The sequence below is a fragment of the Mustela nigripes genome, chromosome 18, assembly GCF_022355385.1.
Source record: "Mustela nigripes isolate SB6536 chromosome 18, MUSNIG.SB6536, whole genome shotgun sequence".
Lineage (NCBI taxonomy): Eukaryota > Metazoa > Chordata > Mammalia > Carnivora > Mustelidae > Mustela > Mustela nigripes.
Window position 1 is genome coordinate 37,329,102 of NC_081574.1, and position 13,922 is coordinate 37,343,023.

General features: G+C 51.8%; 1 protein-coding gene across 13 annotated transcripts in view; it reads right to left on the reverse strand.

The window, feature by feature from the left end:
• ANK1 (ankyrin 1) overlaps positions 1–5,452 on the reverse strand; it is a 208,955-nt gene extending 203,503 nt beyond the window's left edge. For 10 of the 13 annotated variants that reach the window (XR_009401161.1, XM_059384545.1, XM_059384542.1 and 7 more), the window contains exon 1: positions 5,067–5,451. Coding sequence is in view for 12 of the 13 variants with exons in the window: in XM_059384545.1 (XP_059240528.1) it covers positions 5,067–5,192 (126 nt within the window). In the remaining variant the exon portion in view is untranslated. Of the gene's footprint in view, positions 1–5,066 lie in introns of all 13 variants that reach the window. The other 3 variants (XM_059384549.1, XM_059384547.1, XM_059384546.1) reach the window with 1 other exon arrangement.
• Between the last annotated feature and the right edge of the window lie 8,470 nt (positions 5,453–13,922).

Sequence of the window (13,922 nt, forward strand, 5' to 3'; positions counted from 1 at the left end):
CAGAACTGGTGAGCCAGCAGTTTGCCAGGCTGAGCAAGGGAAGGGACAGGTCATGGAGCTGCCTGGCACGGTCCCCTTCGCCATGAGGCTGTGTGTGCTTCCGGCTCTGAGTTTTGACTGCTGCCCCTCGTACTTTGAGCAGTGGCTGCGAGGAGCAAAAGTTGTGCAAACTGCAGAGCGCTGGACATCATTGAGGGTGCAGTGCATGTGGTCACAAGTCCCCGCTCTCTTGGTCTAGCGAATGGTTGGGGGGTGACGGGAGCAGCTGGGGAAAGACCCCCAGCGCCATAGTCCCTGCAGCAGGGCAGGAAGCACTGGGTTGGGAGAGGAACCCAGAGCAGATTGGGAAAGTTCACACAACTTCAGCCACTGACGGTAGCTCCCAGAGCTCCAGAAGGACAGGCTACGGCCAGTTTTTGGAGGGTCCTGAGATACCAAAATAAGAAGAGATGCCAAAGCAGGGTTACCAAAGTTGTGGTGTATTTTAAAGCCTTGCAAGTAATAAATTAACACCTTTAATAATGAACATGCAGTGCACCTTGATTATGCTATTCAAAAGCCAAAGAGACTTTATATACAAGGATCAATTCATACGGGGACATATACTTGTGATGTAATGTGGCAGCAGGACCTAGATTTAAAGATAAGTGCTGAACCCCATTCTCTTTCCAGCCTGTCTTCCAGATCTCAGATGGAAAGGATAAACTCACTGGCAGACAACAGCAGAAATTTACATCTGAGACCCTTACAGTTAGGAGACGTGGGCCCCCATGACACTCCGGCTTCACTTCCTTCCCTTCCTCCCACTCTTGCTCACCTCTCCCCCTCCCTACCCCCATCACCCTCCTGGCCTGGACCACTCCAGACTCATGGGGTCAGCCCAAGTCTCCCCTGCGAGTCCAATCACGGGATCACACACAAGGACAGGTCCACGGTCCAGGAGCGGGGCTTTGTCCCATGGTGCGAGGGGGGCTGAGTGCTCTCCGGGACACCCTGCCTAGTCTGGAAAGACCCATGGGCACTGCTACACAGCAGAGCGGTGAAGGCTACTTTCCACTCCTTGGCTCACTTGGCTTGATCTCTGCTCTCTTCTTCTTGGCTCCTTGAGGCCCTGTGCAAACACTGCTGGTCCAAATGGCTAAAACCACTTGACGTTCAGTGTAGCAGAGACCCTGTAAGAACTAAATGCATGCCCTGTAGTGGAATTCACTGCACCAAGAAAGTAGCTCGTCCCACTGCCTACCGAGGATGCTCTACAGCTTTGCCAATGATTAGAAGAGAAAGAAATACCAGACTTTCTTCAGATGCCCCCAAAAGACCTTAGAAGTGTATATTGTTCACCTGAAGCCATGCCAATGACAAAGACAACATCAAAGCTAGCGGGGACAAATATATTAATCTGTTCATTCAACCAATCATCCCTTAGGTGTTTACTGCACACCTATTATGTGTCAGGTACTGGGGATACAGCCAGGAATAGGGCATGATCTCTTCTCTCACCAAAAGCAGAGGATGAGGCAGGGGGACAGATGCAGGCACAAGGAGGAGAGCTCAGTAAACGCCCTCCCAGGGTGGGAGGTAGCAGGTGGCAGGATTAACCGAACCCCATAAAGCAGGGCTGAGCTGCCAGCGCCTCCTCTCCCTAGCAGTCTCGCTCATGCCTTCATCCTCTGCTCCTTTACTGAATTCTGACCCTCCTCCCATGCAGGGCCTCACTTTCTCTCCAACCTCCCGGTCCTCCTCTCCTAATCTCAAGCCCTGGGTAAACATAAAAAGCACACATCTTCCTGTGCCCAAGGCGTCCTCAGCCTGAGAAAGCTTTCGTTCTTCATGCAAATGCCTGCTTTACACATGCTTGGCCACTTATTTATTTCCATCCCAGCCTTCAGAAGCAGGGGGACTTATCAGTAAATGTCATGGATTCCAGGTTGTTGTTTTTTTTTCCTTCTTTAAAGCTGCAGCTCTGACATCCAGCATCTGACAAGGATGCGTGCTCCACAAACAGAAAACTGAATGGAGCCCCAGAAGAATGCAGGCATCTTTAGAGCTCCAGAGTTTTAGCTCAGTTCCCTGTGTCGAGGTGGTTTCTATCTGTGTCAGTCAGTGCGTCACAACACCAGCCTCCACCCCCACTGCACAGCACCCCTTAGCAAGCGCCTGCCCACACAATATCATCAACCATAAAAACTGCAACCAGTGTTGAAGTTACAACCACGGTTCTTTCTACAAACGGGGAGGGATTCGGTTCTGCTCCGTCAGTCCCTGCTAAGTAGGTTACCCACGGAACAAACACCTTTCCTTTCCGTAAATTCAGAATGCCCTTGGCTCGGGTCTATGTTCCTATGAATTACCAATTCACTGGAATAAAATGTTCGCTTGCCTCCGTGAAGTTCCTTCTTCGTGCTGATGACAAGGATGGTTCCACAGCAGCCCCAGTCTGTGGGGACCAACACTAAAGCCCCCACCTGCTTGATTTTAATCATCCTTCCCTTCAAAGGTTCCTTCATTGGCCCAGGTTAGACTTCACCTCATATGAACCTTCAACCCTGGCCATCTGCTTCCCCACCCCCTAGGGCAGCTTCCTCTGCCTCCTCTAAATATCTCTTTCTGCATGGCTCTGCCCTCCCTCCTATTTCCCTCCAGACCCCTCCACCTTCTTGTGATTTTGCATTTTGCTATAAGTGTTAACTCTAGTCTCTGAGGCGGCCCTCAAGTCTGTGCCCAGAGCTAGGAAATCTCACAATCATTACAGAATAGAAACGAAGCACCCCAAACCTCACTCCATACCATAACCTCCTTGTCCCAAGAATCAGCTCTGAGAGTTTATGTCACCGCTCTCACTTCGACTTAAGATTTCCCTGTTACTGTCGAATCCGTCCTAGCACGCAGGGTACTGCATACGATAATGAATATCCGTATGGAAGATTTCTGAATGCTTACTGACGCAGTATGCTACAACCAGCTAGAAAACAAAATAACACCGCTCAGGGGGAGGGAAATCTCTTTTCACCCAGCACTCACAATGGACATAAAGTTCATAAGAATGTGAAGATTAACACCAAAGAGGTAAAAAGAATATTGAGATTGCCACTCTTCTGCGTGTGTATTATAGGCAGTTGGGATGCAGAGTCATATTAAAGGGAGCTTTATAGGATGGAAAGAAACCAAAGAAGAAGAAGGAAGAGTTCTGTTTTGACTATTGCTCAAAAAAATTATTTAAGGTATCAGGAGCATCAAGGAAGAAGCTCCAAGCAAGAAGTGGGATAAAAACACTGAGTGAGCAGTTTGGGAGAGGATCAGCTTGGCTCCTAAAGCAATAGGCAGGAATGGAAATAGAGAGCACGCTTTTCTAACAAGAAGTTCACATTCATGCCAAGGAAGTGGGTGAGCACTGTCAGATATAATCAGACTTCCCCCTGTCTGACTCACAGGATGGGCTCTGGTATTTCAGACCCTAGCAGAAGGACTTGAGATTCTCTCGGTGGCACCAGCCCAAACTCTGATTCACTGTAGGTTTGGGGAAGGCCTCTTTTTTGGTCCTTCTAAAGGGGTGGTGCCTTTGGGAAACTACTATTTACACACATACCATGGAAATCCCTTGAGGGAGGAGGGGCTGGCTCTTGAAGGGGTGCAGGAAAGCCTAGAGTGGGCTGGTTAATTCGGCTACAGTCAGAGAACATCTCTGTCCCTGTGTCTCATCTCTAGGAAAAAGGCTGGATGTGGGTCCTGCTGACCAACTGCTAAGTGGAGTGTGACCCACAAGCTGTCTTCTCCACACTCTGCTGTCAACCAAGGCTCCAAACTTCTTTCTCAGAGTAAGACAATTTCAGTGGGGGGAGTGGAGGACCCAAACCAAAAACATTTCCTTCTCGATCAGGACCAGTGCCTCTGCTCAGAACCGGGAGGGGTCCCATTCCCTGGTGAGTAAGCTTGTAGGCTGTGCCCCACACGGACTTCTTTGGGTTAAAATGGCTCTCCTGACAATCGAGTCCCGCCCTACCTCCACTTCCCAGAAGTGCATCGATGCACTCCTGGCCTCCTCCATGGGGGGGGGGGGGGGTGCCTCTAAAACACCTCTCAGCTGGAGCCCTCTACCCAATTAATTGCACCCTCCCTTTACAATGAAAGATAATTCAGAGGAAGAGGTGTTTCTCACCAAAGGTGTTTCTAGAGATGCTTTAGTAAGGTGTAGGGAGACCCCAGACCAGAAGGGAAGTGCCCAACACACCAACAGCTGCTCTAAGGGGTCTGGGTCATGGAGTGGGGGCAGGGCAATACCTTGCCTCGGTATTCCTCTACAAAAAAGCAGACCTGTTCTCTGACCAGGCCCTTGGGCCAAGCTGGACAGCACCCGTGTCTGGCTTCCAAAGGAACTTCCCCTCCTGGCCATCAGTCGCTCATCTTGAGTGACCTGAACAGAGGATGCTGCCAAATGCCCCGGGGGCATGCCTTTCTGCCGCTGGACTCAGAGGGTTAGGAAAGACTCTTCCTGGGCTCGAGAAGGGTCGAGGAAGGACAGGAGACCCTCCTCCCCGCCCCACACCCGGGTTCAGAGACTTGGGAACGAAGCCCTCCTTGTGGGAGCGTGGGTGACCGGGGGAGGCGCCGGGCAGAGCAGCCTCGGGAGCGCGGAGCCGCAGTTCCCCAAACCAGCTTCCTTGCAAAGCCCGGAGAGGCGGCGAGCCCGAGCGGAGCAGCCCGTCACCCTCGCCCGCCGCTGGGAGGCCGGAAAAGTTCCTCCCGGAGCCGGGCGGGCTTGCCGGTATCTGTCCACGGTGCTGAAAGGTCCTCGCGGCCGCCGCGCCGGCGGGCTTCAGCGCGCCCTCAGCCTCCTGGCCGCCCGCTCTGCCCTTCCAGCCTCTTGCCCTGTCCTCTGCCCCGCGGCACCGAAGCCTCTTCCCTCCTTCTCCCCCACCCCGCGCCCTCCACTCTCGAGCCGCATCAACTCCGCCGGCGCCCGGGTCCCCGCGCCCCCATCTCGTTCTTACGTCCGCCGAGCCCCTTCCCCCAGCGACCACCTCCAGGGCGCCTCTGCCACCGGGCTGTCGCCGCCGCCCCCCTCTTACCTTCTTCTTTCGGTCACGGGAGCGGTTCCTCCGCTTCCTGTTGGATTCCTCCTTCTCCTTCTGCTCCTGGAGGGCCTGCGCCTCGATGTCTTTGATTTTCTTCAGCTGTTTGGCCGCCTGAGCCATGGCGGGTCACGGTGCTCCGGTCCCCGCCTCCCGGACCCCTCACACTTGGCAATCCAGGTGGCGACACCCTCCCGAGAAGGAAAAAAAAATGAGTCTCTGCTCCGCGGAGGGGGGAGCTTCTTAACCCACCGCGGGAAGGATGCGACCGGGTCGGCGGGGGAGGCGCCTGCGAGACGCTCGGAGGGAGAGGCGCGCCGCGGCTGCCCGGCGGCCCCCGGATGGCGCCTCCCGCCGCGGCCGGAGCACGCTCACCAGCGCCCGGGACGGGCTCTGGGCTCGGCCCCGCCGCCTCCCTCCCTCCGTCCCTCCCTCCCTCTCCTGCGGCGGCCGCGGCGGCGGCGGCGGCGGCGGCGGCGGCGCGGGGGGCGGGGGCGGGGAGGCGGCTGGTACTGCGGCGAGCGGCGAGCTGCGAGCGGGCCGGGGAGGAGGCGGACTCCAGCAGTTAACGCAGGAGGGCGCAGGGGCCGCTCGCAGCCGGGGGGCCCGGCCGGCCCGACGAGGCTGGGCGCGCAGGGCGCCCGCGCTGGTGCATTGCGAGCCGCCGGCTACAGGCAGGCGGGCGGGCCGCGCTTCCACCACTGCAGTGCCGCCGCCGCCGCCGCGGCCGCCAGACGCACGGGTCCCCGTGCCGTCGGGTCTCAGGGAACAAAGCCGACCACTCTACCCCGAGCTACTGGGGCACCGCGGGGGACCCTACTGCGGGCGGCCTCGCCGCGCCAGGGGGCAAGGGGAGGCTGCGGCGGGCGGCGGGCCCCGCGCCCAGGCGACCCCGCAGACCAGCGCGCCTGGAGGCGGCGGCGGAAACCACAGCACCGCGGGGCGCGGAGGCCCGGACCGCGCGGCAGGGGCGGGGGCGAGGGCGGGGCTGGGGCCGGGCCTTGGGGCGCCCCCCCGCGGCGGTCGCGGCTCGCCTGGGACAAGCCAGCGCCGAGCCTCCGCGATCTTCCCGCCCAGGGCACCCCCGGAGGGGCGCGCGCGGAGCCAAGGCTCCCCGGGGAAGAGCCCGCCCCCCCCCCACGCGCCCCCCGTCTTTCGCTTAGAGCTTAGGGCCTTTCATTTGCATATTTGCCAATTACAGCTTGAAAACGTGTCCAAGATGAAGTGAGCAGTTTTCCCTTGAGTTCCCTTTTGAAGGGAGTGGAATTAGGTTTTTGCACCAAGGACCGCCCACCCCCCAATTCTCAACACTCTCACACACACCCTCTCTCAACAACAACGCCTTTCCCCGTGTTCAGCTCTGAGGAACCACATACCTGGAGTTTGGGTCACGCAGCCGCAAAGGCAGGCTGCGGGAGGAGGAGGGGCCTTAAGCTCACCTACCCCCTCCTTCAGGCGACAGGCGGGAAAACTGAGGCCCCAACTTGGGAACCGCTGCCCCTTCAGTCTGGCGCCGCTCCCAACCCACTCCTTCCCACCAGGTAGGACGGAGCTCCTGGCCCACTTAAGAGTAAAGGTGGATTTTAGAAAATAATATTTAGGAGTTGGTAAAGTTTGATGAAATAGTCTGTTTCCTTCTGCCCTAAACTGAGGGCTTGATGCAGACATTTAAGGAAGCACAGAGCAGAGCCTGGAGAGAGGAAATCTCTTTTGTGCCTCTCAAAGTGCTCTGAGCTGCACACCCCCCTGCGCTGTACAAACTTGGGGAGTGGTCAAATCACCCCACTTGCTCTCCAGACTCCATGCTTTTTCCCTTACTGAAACCTTACCTCCCTGCGCCTCGCACTCCCCCTCCAAGTCCCTATTCCACTGCACACCCCTTCGCGACAACCCCCCACACCACCACCACGTCTCTCATCCCCGCTGCTCCTTCTTAGATGGGAGTCAGTAATTAAGGGGCTGGCTGAACTTTTGCTTTGACCATTGTCCTTCCCCGGGGCTGGGTTGTGGACTCTCTTCTCCTCTCTCTCTAGATCAGCATTGTCCAACTGAAGCTTAATAGGAGCCACGAATCCCAATCCCCTATGTGATTTAAATCTTCAAGTAGCCACATTTTAAAAAGTGAAAAGAAACTGGTAAAATTAATTTGAACGATTTATTTTATTCAGTGTATCCAAAGTGTTATCATTTCAACATGCAAACGATGTAAAATTATTAATGAGATACCTCACATTCTTTCATACTTCGAAATTCAGTATTTTATATTAGAGCCCATCTCCATTCAGATCAGGCACATTTCAGTTGTCTAAGGGGTTCATGTGACTGGTGCTTGCTGTATTGGACAGGACAGCTCTAGATGGTCCCCCCCCCCACAATGACCATGGCTATAATCAGCTTGCCCCAGCACAGACCTCTCCTCTGAGTGCCAGGCCCACACACCTGTGACTGGAGGTCTCCTCCCCATCAGCACCTGCATCCCTGCCAGGCAACCCGCCCATCCACCCCTCACAATGCAGTCACACTCATCTTTTCAAAATACACATCTGATCATTATCTCTTCTCAGCTTACCATCCTTCTTTTTGGCTTCTGGAACAAAGGTCAAAACCTTCTATCTGGCCTACGAGGACCTGAATGATCAGACTCTTCCCAGCACCGGCTGGTCTCACCCCAGGTGCATCCTGGTACAGTGCTCCAGCCTCAACTGCTCAGTGCTGGCCCTCCACGGGGAGTCTGTCCTTGTTGCCCCTGCCGAGACTGCTCTGTCCCATTCTAACGGTCCTCTCAACCGGGCCCTAATCTGGTTCATTTCAACTCACTCAGCCCCATCAAGGGGATCTTCACTTTGTCCAGGAGGTCCTTCTGGAGCCCCCGACTAGACTAGTTCTACCGTCTCATCATAACACCATCTGTGCCCCCTTCAGAACACCTGCCGTGAATACACTTTTACATTGGTGTGATGGTTTTGATTCAAGCCCGTCTCCCCCCCTAGACTTTAAACTCTGTAAGGAAAGGCATAGTGTCTGGTTTGGCTCACCATGCTGTCTGGCACACAGTAGAGGCTCAATCTACATGTGAGAAGGAATCAACACGGAATAACAGTGAGACCAGTGGACGCTTACTTATTCAGCACTTCCATTGCCCCCGGCATTGTCACCACTTTCCAGATGCGGGAGATGGAGCACAAGGGAGGGAAGTCACTTACTCCAGGCCTCAGCTCCTCAGTTGTGGAGCCAGGATTTGGCCCCAGCAGGCTGGCCCCAGAGCACCCACTCCTCACCTCGAGGCTGTACTCAATTACCTCACCTAGAGGCTGTACTCAATTACTCAACCTCCTTATCTATAAACAAGGCCACTGGTAATACCTCCCTTGAGGCATTGTCAGGAGGAAGTGGGGGGCAGGGAGAGCAAAGGTGAAATGATTCAGTAAAACAAAGTGCCCTGTGGAGCTTTAGTTTCCTCTTACACACAATGTAAGAATGTTACATTGGTTTCGAGTGTTCACCAGCTCTCTCCGTGATGCCTTGTTCAGCACAAGTGTGGCCGCTGTCTGTCACCATACAGTGCTCTCCAATACCGTGGGCTGTATTCCCCAGGCTGTGCCTTTCATCCTCTGTGACTTATCCATTCCACACCTGGAAGCCTGCACCTCCCCTTCCCCTGCACCCATTTTGCCCATCCCCCGACTCTGCAACCATCAGCTTGTTCTCTGCATTTGTAAGTCTGTTTCTGTTTGTTTATTCTTTGGTTTTGATTTTTAGATTCTTTCCACACATACATGAAATCATATGGTATTTGTCTTTCTCTGATTTATTTCTCTTACCGTAACATGTCTCGGTCCATCCATGTTGCTGCAAATGGCAAGATCTCATTCTCCTTTATGGCTAATATTCCCATGTGTGTATATCCCACATCTTCTTTATCCATTCATCTGCAGATGGACACTTGGGCTGCTTCCATATCTGGGCTATTGTAAATAATGCTGCAGTAAACGTAGGGGTGCATGTATCTTTTCAAATTAGCATGTTCATTTCCTTTAGGTAAATACCCAGTAGTGAGATTATTAGAGCATATGGTATTTTTATTTTTATTTTTTATTTTTTCTGTGAGCTTTAGTTTCTTAAGGCAAGGAATGCAGAGATTGGACAAATTGTTGTCCAAGGTACCTTTCCGATCCAGAAGGCTGATTTCTCTTATATGTCAAAATCCTCTTAGGAAACTTCTGAAGATTAAAAAAAAATCTGAGACACAGAGGGCCAACGTTATCATTAATGAACCAAGGGCAGTGAGTAAAAGGCCCTATCCCAGATCACCGTTAGTGGTGGCAGCTCTGGCCCTGTATTTCCAAAAACCCCATGGAGGAAAGATGAAAGTCCTGTCCATGTCAGAGCTCCCTCATAGGGCAGTTCCCCTGGATGCTATTATATATCAGGAAGATTGCAAACTGAGAAGGAGAAAATGGGATTGTGCGTCTGAAGGCAAGTGTTCCCACAGGCTGATCTGGAGGGGGCAGAGAGGTCAGGGGCCAATGAGGACATAGGAGGGGACATCAGAGCAGCTGGAGGGCCTTAATTCCGCCTGGTCAGAGGACAGACAGTGTTGGGCATCTAGGGAGTTCTAGAGGTTTCTCATGTCCCAGACGATGATAATAATAGTGATCATCTATTTACCGACAATTCACCATGTCCTAGGCACTGCTACTCATTTACATAACATTTATTTCTCAACACAAAAGCCTTGTTACTCCTACTTCCCAGAGGGGGCCACTGAGGCAGACTATGTTCCCCTGACTTCCCTGAGGTCCTGCATCTAAGGGGGCAGAGTCAGTATTCAGACCCATGTTGCCTAACCCCAAGACTGACTTTAAGGAAACCATCAAGTGACTGGTTTTGCCAGTGACTCAGCGGGTTCTCCTGCAGCGCAGAAGTTAATAGTAATTATGTGAGTTAACGCATTCAATAATATCCCCAGGCTGCCAACCAAAGAGCCAGTCTAGTCCTCTGGTGGTTGTAGAAACAGAACCCACAGCACTCTGGGTGGCATCCAGAGACAGCCCCTCTGTGGTCACCGAGGGCCACCTCCTCCACAGCCACAGACACATCTGTTGACCAGGTGGATGTGTCAGAGCTGTGACCTCTCCTTGGGCTCTTCTTGCCTTTTCTTCTTGCCCCCAAGTCCTGTGCGCACTCAGACCAAGGGCCGGCTGCGCACTCAGAGCTGTTGGGAGCTGTGAGAGACCCGTGCATGGGGGACAGCCCCTAAAAGCCCCTTTTCTTTCTTTCTTTCTTTCTCTCTGGTGACGATTAGGACTCACTTTAGCTGTTAAGTAAGAGGGAAAGGGATCCATTTTTATAGTTTTGCTTTCTGCCCTCAGATTTCCAACTGGGTCCCTCAACCCCATTCTGTTATGATGGGTTTATGCAACTAGACTGATTTGCGTTCTTAAAAGAAACATTATTAATAATTAATAAACCTTCCCAAGATAAAAGCTGCCTCCTGGACTAAATAATATAAAGAGCTAAAACACGTTGAACGTCCCAGACATTGCTCTGGGACATATTTAACCCTCCCAGGGTTAATCCTGGGGTTTTGCAATCCTGGGGTTTTAATCCTCAGGATTAGGCACCATCAGGATGGTCAACATTTTACAGGTGAGGGTACTGAGGTGCTGACAGAAGAAAATACCTTCCCCAAGACCCACGGCCAGTAAGCCACAGGGTGTAGTGTTGAACCAAAAATTCAGGGTCTGTGCTTTTATGACAATGTTAGAGCTGATAACCAAGACTGAGCCCGAGGCCTAGAGATGCTCCCTAGTCAGGCTCTGCACCCTTCATCCTTTTTAGGAAAGAAGGAGCCAACAAGCGTCTACCAGCACCTGTCCTCTGTCCTCCTCTGTCCCCGCTACGGGTCCCAACTGTCCAGCACAGTGTCACACCTCACAGTTGCTCAATTCAAGTTTGAGCCAGGAAAGGTCATCAACTAGGCCTGGGTGTTGAAGGTGGAACCGGAAGACAGATGGAAGGTCAGAAAATCTCAGGATCCGAAGGAATTGTCTTTCCATCACCCAGCCAATGGGAGAATTGGATTCTCTGCTGACTCGCACATTCCCAGGCCAGTTCACTCCCCAGATGGCCTGCCCAAAGGGCCACTTCTCTGTCCTACCTGCAGTCTCAAACATGTCCCCAGAGTAGGTACACATTGGCCTCTGCTCTGCCCTCTATCGAGATGTAGAAATTACATGAATACTTCTTCTGTGTGAATCTCTTTAAATATTTGAGGAGAACTTTCATTTCTCCCCTTTAATACTTGACCAAAACAATGTCAGGAGTTCAGAGCAAGGGTGAATATTGAGCTCAAGAATTCCTATTTCCTACAAATCAAAACCACAATGAGATACCACCTCACACCAGAATGGCTAAAATTAACCAGTCAGGAAACAACAGATGTTAGCGAGGACGTGGAGAAAGGGGAACCCTCCTACACTGTTGGTGGGAATGCAAGCTGGTGCAGCCACTCTGGAAAACACCATGGAGGTTCCTCAGAAAGTTGAAAATAGAACTACCCTACGACCCGCAATTGCACTACTGGGTATTTACCCTAAAGATACAAATGTAGTGATCTGAAGGGCACATGCACCCAAATGTTTACAACAGCAAGGTCCATAATAGCCAAACTATGGAAAGAACCTAGATGCCCATCAACAGATGAATGGATAAAGAAGATGTGGTGTATATATATGTATATACACACATACGTATATATACATATATATACGTATACGTATATATACATACGTATATATACATATATATACACACACACACACACACACAATGGAATACCAGGCAGCCATCAAAAAAATGAAATCTTGCCGTTTGCAACAACGCAGATGGAACTAGAGGGTATTAAGCAAAGTGAAATAAGTCAATCAGAGAAAGACAATTGTGATCTCACTGACATGAGGAATTTGAGAAATAAGACAGAGGATCATAGGAGAAGGGAGGGAAAAATGAAACAAGATGAAACCAGAGAGCAAGAGAAACCATAAGAGACTCTTAATCTCAGGAAACAAACTGAGGGTTTGGGGGGTGCGGAAGGGATGGGGTGGCTGGGTGATGGATATTCGGGAGGTTTTATGCTGTGGTAAGTGATGTCAATTGTGTAAAACTGATGATTCACAGACCTGTACCCCTAAAACAAATAACACATTATATGTTAATTTAAAAAAAAGAATTTCTATTTCCTGTCCAAAGTTTACAAATAAAAGCAACATACTGTTTTAATCATTGAATTTTCAAGGATAGAATTTGAAGAGATAAAAGAGCCTATAATCCAGGGCACCTTGGTGGCGGGGGTGTTCTCAGTCCATTATACACCAGTTCTGGATTTCTGCTCAGGACATGATTGCAGGGTTGTGAGATGGAGCCACTCGCGGGGTCGGCACTAGGTGGGGAGCCTGCCCCTCCCCCACCTCCCTCCTCAAAAAATTAAAAAAATAAAAATAAAGAGACTATAAGCTGAAGTGTTCAGAGAAAACAGAAAAATAAGACATGTTTTACATTTGCATTCTTAGAAAATGCTAGAATAAAATTCATGTATCCACTCGACCTGACCTGGGCATTCAGACTCCTTTGGTAACCCCACGTGCTCTTCTACACCTCAAACTCTGGCCCTCCTCTCTCCTTTGTCTCTCTCCACAAAAACCCTTGTCTTCCACTTCAGAGAAGAAACGGAAGCGACCAGGCTGACCACCCTCAACTTCTTCCTCATCCTTACCGTTCATACTCATCTACACCAACCTTCTCAAGAAGGCTTTTTCTTTGGTTTATCCTCCAAAGCTCATCCTCTCTCCCCTCCTCAGAAAATATAGCCACGAATTCTCCCTTCCTTTCTAAATCTCCACGAGTGTCTTCTCTCCACCAGCTCCTTCCACTCGGCCTGTGGATTCCCCACAGGGAGGGAATGACCCTGGCTGCTGGATGACCCTTCCTCTTCCTTCCACAGCCACGACACCAGGAGGGGGTCAGTTCACTCCTCACCCTGAATTCTGTGTCCACCTTGCAGAACCCTTAGTCACATTCCTGTCTTGACTTTAACTCCCTGGAGCATTTGACCAGTTACGTACTTCTCTAGTTTCTGAGACCCTGCTCTCCTGTCCTCCTGTCTCCTGAATGTTCCGTTTGGGGGTCATTAACAGATGCTTCCAGTCTGGCTCTTTTTCTGTTTATCATTTCTCCCTCCATAGTTTCAGCCTTGGGTTCAACTAGCACCCACCTGACAATGACACTGAAACTCTAACCCTGCTTTGACCTCGCCCCCCCTATGACCGAGATAAGCAGTGAGCACAAGGCCTCCTAGACAGGGACAGATGTCCCAGTCACCAGCCCCCCTGGTGTATCTAGTCCAAGTTAATGGCATTACCATTCATCTGTTCTCTGGAGCCAGAATCCCAAGAAGGTCCCCTACCTTCCTCTCCTCTACACACCCAATCCACTGCCCACTGGAGTACAGAGTCTTTCTTCAAAACCAGTCCTAACTTTGAATGTGCATTCATGGCATCTAGAGATTTTCTTAAAATGCAGATTCTGGGTCAGTAGCTAGACACAGCTTGCAACAGCACCCCTCTTCTCTGCCCTACCCTACCCACAACAACTTAAATGTACCCCATGTGACACCACTGGCATCAAGACACAGCCCTCAGCAGGCTCCCTCCTCCCTCTCTGCACCCCCCCCCCACACACACACTGCCCACCAGAGTTAGGCACTCTTCAGACCTGTCACTTTCAATGGACTTTGCCCAGGTTCACTTCGTTGGGATGGAATCGGGCAACACCGAGCCATTTCTACAGGGTTCC